This window comes from Sceloporus undulatus, chromosome 5 (genome assembly GCF_019175285.1).
Source record: "Sceloporus undulatus isolate JIND9_A2432 ecotype Alabama chromosome 5, SceUnd_v1.1, whole genome shotgun sequence".
Lineage (NCBI taxonomy): Eukaryota > Metazoa > Chordata > Lepidosauria > Squamata > Phrynosomatidae > Sceloporus > Sceloporus undulatus.
This window is the reverse complement of record NC_056526.1, coordinates 77,415,928-77,421,927: the sequence shown is the minus strand read 5'-3', so window position 1 is coordinate 77,421,927 and position 6,000 is coordinate 77,415,928. Positions and strand designations below refer to the sequence as shown.

General features: G+C 36.5%; 1 protein-coding gene across 2 annotated transcripts in view; it reads right to left on the bottom strand.

Annotated features, from left to right (window-relative positions):
- Positions 1-1,144: 1,144 nt before the first annotated feature.
- Positions 1,145-6,000, bottom strand: part of BRD1 (bromodomain containing 1) — a 50,732-nt gene continuing 45,876 nt past the window's right edge. For both annotated transcript variants that reach the window (XM_042467820.1, XM_042467821.1), the window contains exons 11-13: positions 4,708-4,817; positions 2,981-3,135; positions 1,145-2,560 (exon numbers count right to left, since the gene is read on the bottom strand). In XM_042467820.1, coding sequence (XP_042323754.1) covers positions 2,377-2,560; positions 2,981-3,135; positions 4,708-4,817 — 449 coding nt within the window. In that variant the 3' untranslated portion in view covers positions 1,145-2,376. The remainder of the gene's footprint in view (positions 2,561-2,980; positions 3,136-4,707; positions 4,818-6,000) is intronic.

Below are 6,000 nucleotides of genomic sequence, written 5' to 3'. Positions count from 1 at the left end.
CAACAAATAATGATTGAAGGAAAGAAGTTATTTATTGCATCAGGCGGTGTTGTTTCTAATGGGTTCGCAAATACGGAAAGTTACTTGAAATTTTTAAACATTTCCTTGATAGATTTCTTGTAAAAATGGGATTTTTATTTTAAAGTACAGTGATTTTGGAATGTTTCTAGTTTTTTATTATGGTTTTGTATACCCCTTGAGTTGAATAAAATTCCTTTTCAAGTGATATTTTTGTATGCAGTTGGCCCTGAATGGGATGATGAGGTCAGATGCTTGACTTGATTCAGTACGTTTATGGGGGACTATTCCAAGCCTGTAATATCTTTTCTTCAAATATTTACAGACGGAGCTGTATTTGGATCTCTACAGCGCAGGTAGTTATATCACATGTGTAGAGGTGTGGCGACCACCTCCTATGCCTAAGACTTTAAGGGCAGCATTCCAAGAGCAGTTTTATGTGTAGCTGTGGAAAACAGAGGTTGCTTGTAGCCAGATCCGGTTTGGGATGTATGATGTTACAAAGGTTAGTTCCAGGGTGAGCAGAATTATTTCTGATCGGCAAAGAAATGAGGAGGTAGGGCAGTAAGTAAAGTGGGAGTGTAACCTCAGATGTAAATGGATACAAATTGGACATGGCTGGGCAGAGAACAGTCATTAGATTAAGTTGCGAAGTTACACACAGGGTTTTCTTGTGAAACACGTGTTGGTTTTCACTATCACCCCGCCTTTTATGGCGATTTCACTAATAATTAAGTGGCACTAAGTGGAATTGGAATGTCTTCATTGTGTGGTGTAATCGACATAGTAAGATCTATGTATTACATGCGTGTGCAATTTCCACTGAAGACCTATTAGAGAATGACATAGCGGTCCAGATGACAGCGAAAGTCTGATGTGGCGGTTGGTGATAGTAGGAGTGGTAGGATGCGTTAGCAATACAATTGTGGGATTCCACAGTCCCCAGAAAAACTTGGTGTTGCATATTATATACCTTGGTACAGTATTTAAGTTATCACTGAAGAGTCCAACGCAGTGCACTTATAAATAATGTAGTCATTATAAATCACATTGAAAACAAATTTGCCATTTTCATTGTTACAAATTCAGTATTCCAGTGAACATAGAAATAAAGTAGCTACAACAATCAATAGTTTGACTTTATTTTTTTTTTTTTAATATAAAAGTTATTACTGGAAACCCACCCTACGACTTTCGTTCCCTAAATGTAATGCTTTACCTCTCTGAAATAAAAATAAAGTACTAAGTCTATATACATCACATGTACCATACAAAAATGTATCCAAAGTTTCTATTGCTACCAAATTGTTCTAAAATTAAAAGTTACATAAATCCCCTCATTGAAACAAAGGTTACAAATTACAAAAAGTCAAATTACACACAACCCATCAAGTTATTTTATCCAACCATTTCCAAGACAGCTTTTCTCCCAAAGCAAATTGTCTTATGTGCCTGTATAAAAATGTATATCAATATACTTTCTTATTTATTTCTCTTTATAAAGTAAAGTAATACATTTTCTACAATAAATATAACACAGAGAGGCACATAAAATCCAGGGGAGATAGATGAGATATGGTTTTTGCAAGAAACATACTGAAGATCTTTAAGCCAGTTTTGTACAAAACAAGTAATTTTTGAAGTGATATTTTGGGCAAAAATGGAGTGTTTTTGGTGATTTTTCAAGTGATGTCCATAGCATAACCTTAGTTCTGTTGTCTCTCTCACAAAGTACCCTCCAAAATAATGTAATTTTCTTCTCTTAAAATACACATTTGTTGTTGTAAATTTACATCTTTAACTATGTGGTACTTTGTGCAAACAGTTATGATTTATGAAAAATCAAACATTCAGATGTCTTATTTAAAAGCTACAGATCACATAAAATTACATAAGCAGCACCATATCATAATATATGATTTAGCCAAACCTATCTGGTGTTATTTACTTCGAGATTCACTTAGCACCAAAAGGTGGAAGGTGGTGCTTAAGTGTTTTTTAAAACGTGGAAAGAAATGGAAATGACAATCTATCCCTTTCCCAACCAAATAAAAGAAATAAAAAAGCTACATCTAAAATCAGAATAAGTTAAGAGTTGAATATACATATATGTACAGTTTATGAACACTATCAACAAGATTTTAGTGGAAAATTTTCAAAACGGCAACACAATGATTAAAAAAATTAAATCAATATGGCAATGGTGATTCAGAAGAGCTGCGTAACAATTTAAGTGTGCAGAACTCTGCCACTGGATCAATGATTATGAAACTGTATCTTCAATACATTCTTGTAGACAAAGAGGTTAATTTGCAGGTTTCTATATAAGATATTTTAGTGCCTTGATGACTACCAACATTAGTCAATATCACTGAAGTCACTGACTGGTTCTCCATGAACTCTGCTTAGGTGATTCATAGCACGATCAAAAGCAACTCTAACAGCTTTACGAATGCTTGAGTTCCGACCTTCCATCATTTTTAATTTGTCTATTGTTTCATCAATCCCAAGTGGAATCATTTTGGATTTTGGAAGCCACTGCCTATAATTGAATAAAACAAAAAGCTTATCATGTAGCAATCTCAGTTTTAAACAAGTGAAAATAACCTCAATGTTTGATGTACTTCGTGACATATTTATTGTAACTCATGACACTTCCATTTAAAACAGTGCTCAGTATAGTTTACAATACATGGCTAGAATCGACCAATTAGAAATTCACATGGAGAAATAGTATATATAAAAAACAACGAAACACTGACAATTGATCAGAAACCACAGAGACCACAGAGTTGCACTGGAGGACCTAGAGATTTCTAGAGATGTGTTCTCTCAGGTAAAATATAGTGTTTTTGTTATTTTTCCACATTCCAAGAGTCCTGTGCCCCTAACCCCAATGAATGTGGAGGGATAAGTGTATCTAACACTTGTCGGTGTTGGTTGTGAGGCAGGAACTACGTACCAACTTCTTTTGTTGTCAAAAAATAAAACCAAGAAAAGCTTCTCATCTGATTTGGTCTGCATTTGTTCTCCAATTTTCAACACATCAAGGGGTGGCACTGGTATTGTAACACCATTGTGATGACCAGCAACACGAGGCATTTTAGGGTCAATTATCTACAAAATAATGGAGGAAAGAATTGTAAATTACTAACCTCTATTCTTAAGAACTTTGTAGTATTACTGTACTATTAATAAAACTTTTAAAATCAAAGGGTAGGATTGAGAGTTAAGTATGTTTTAAGAGACTAAAAAAACCACGAACATAGCTTAGACCCAATCCAGACATTAAGTCAACAGTGTGGGAAACAATTCTCACTTGCCTGATAAATTTGTTGAGATCCTTCTATGTCAGCGGTGGGGAAAATACAGCTTGCAGGCTACATGCAGCTGCCAGATCCCTCTTTTGTGGTCCCCAAAGACTCCTGCTAATCCGATTTTTTTAAAGTACATGTTTTGCCTAAACCCTACATAAAATCCCACCAAACACATACAAACACCTTCAAAGTCCAACACCCCCCCCCCCAGCACCCTATAGAACACCCACAATATCTCAGTTTGTGTCAATCTTTTTGAAAATGGCAGCCAGAAGTAATGGAAATTTGTTTCCCATCATCATTTTGGGAATGATATGGACAAAACCAGAAATACTTTGGAAGTTTTGGTGGAAACTGTCGGGGAGCTGTGGCCTGGGGGAGAGGGGAGTTTCAGAGTGGAAAACTGTTCCTGCCCTCCCCCGCCACAGCTGCCCATGCCTGTTTTGTATGATCAAGTCCTGTGCTGCTAGGTACCATTTTTGAAACAATCAACACTGAGCAATATTTACTTTTTAAAAAATCCAAGATAACAATTTATTATGCATTGTTTTTTGTGGGTTTTTCGGGCTATGTGGCCATGTTCCAGAAAAGTTTCTTCCTGATGTTTCGCCAGCATCTGTGGCTGGCATCTTCAGAGATTGCTTTGCCTGGAAATGCTTTGCTCTGAAGATGCCAGCCACAGATGCTGGTGAAACGCCAGGAAGAAACTTTTCTGGAACATGGCCACATAGCCTGAAAAACCCACAAAAAATTATGGATGCCGGCCATGAAAGCCTTCGACTTTACATTATTATGTATTGTTACACAATGTCAATTTAATGCTGCATGGGTTCAGTAAAACATGGGTTTACTGTTTGTTTTTAATTTTTGTACTTATTACAGGTTTGGTATCTGTGTTCAGTGAGTAAATGGCACATCCATGCAATCCTGCTATTTCAATGAATCTATTGGCAGTACCAGTACAATGCAGTGAGCTATATCTATATCTACATCATCATCATCATCCAGTAAAAATGTATTTTAAAAAACAGTTGTCAAGAGAACCTTTGATCCACATGGCACACATATGGAAAGTGATTCTGACAGCTTCAGAAGATTGCATATGATGAACTAAAATGCATTACATTGTAGGGATAGGGAACTTGTGACTCTCCAAATGCTGATATTTTAGTTCCCCTCACACCAAGACATTTGTTATACTGTAGCAATAGCCCAAAGGGCTATGCAATAATCTATGCTACTGGAATACGTGACTTTTCTATACAACTCTTACTGTAAACTACAAATGGATTCCTCTGGGCAAATGTTGACTCTTTAAATCATTTGGGTTAACACATTTATTATGGGTTTTACTGAAGAGCTGCTAACTCACCAGTGCTGGATAGGAAGGATACCCACTACATTTGGCCCAAACGACTTTTAGAGGCTCAAGAACAGAATTTGAAGCATCAGTTGAAATCCACATGCTGCTATGTCCAACTTCTAAAATCAAATAGTTTTAGAAAGCAATTAATCACAGCTAATATGTTAAGATTATGGAACTAGTGCGTAAGTGGCATGACTGCCAGTGAAAACACAACATATATAGGTGTCTTCTGAGTAGGTCATTCGCATGAAACAGTTCCTATAAGCTATGGACAAATTTTAATCTTCTCTGTCCCTCTTCTTTTTTTAATTCAATCAGCCCAAACCACATAGAAACTGTTTCAAATAATAAATTTCCATGCAGAAAGGCAATTATGTTGACACCATAAAGTGTGAAGTGGTGTAACACTACCATGCATTAATGGTTCTGTGCTTTTTTTATTCAGTAGTAATTTCTGCAAAAACTGGTAGTTCTGTTTTTCCTTTTTTTCAGTTGTGACTTTAGATACATTCGTTTACCAATTTTCACTAATCAAAGCATTTCTACAGCTTGTTTAAAAACCACCCTAACAGTAAGTACAGTTGGTTTGCATGACATATAAACATATGGCTAAAATACGGTCTTGTTTTTATTTGAGCCCTGAATGTAGATTAACATAACCATAGTTTTTTAATATGATGCAGCAGGGAACAAATTATGTCTTTTTCTGTTTTTAGGATTTGCAAGTTGATTATGAAAGACTAGAGATGCTCCAGTATACCTTTTGTTTTTAGAGAGTAATCTCATCAATTATTCCCTATGTAACACAAGTCTGCTGTGAATGGAAAATATCTCAACATTAATATTTTCACAAAGCTAGGCTGTATGTAGATTTAGTTGCACACAACCATGTTGGAGAAAGTGGACTTCTTCATCCCTTTAAAATGCTACACAGAAGTTCATAGGACACCAACAAATAGACTAGGCCAGTGATGGCAAACCTATGGCATGTGTGCCAGAGGTGGCACTCAGAGCCCTCTCTGTGGGCACCGACACCATTGCCCCAGCATAGAGTTTGCCAGAGTTTGTTACTAGAAAGCCAGAGGGACATGGCACTTTGCAATAAATAAGTGGGTTTTGGGTTGCAATTTGGGCACTCGGCCTCTAAGAGGTTCACCATCACTGGAATAGACTGTAACACACATGTCAGACATTCATCTTTGCAGGAGGCTTTTCTGTTTAATTTTCAGTGATACTATCCTTCTTCTCATCATGCTTTCCCTCTCCTCAGCATACCCCATTTGCAAGTTCTCCTGACCC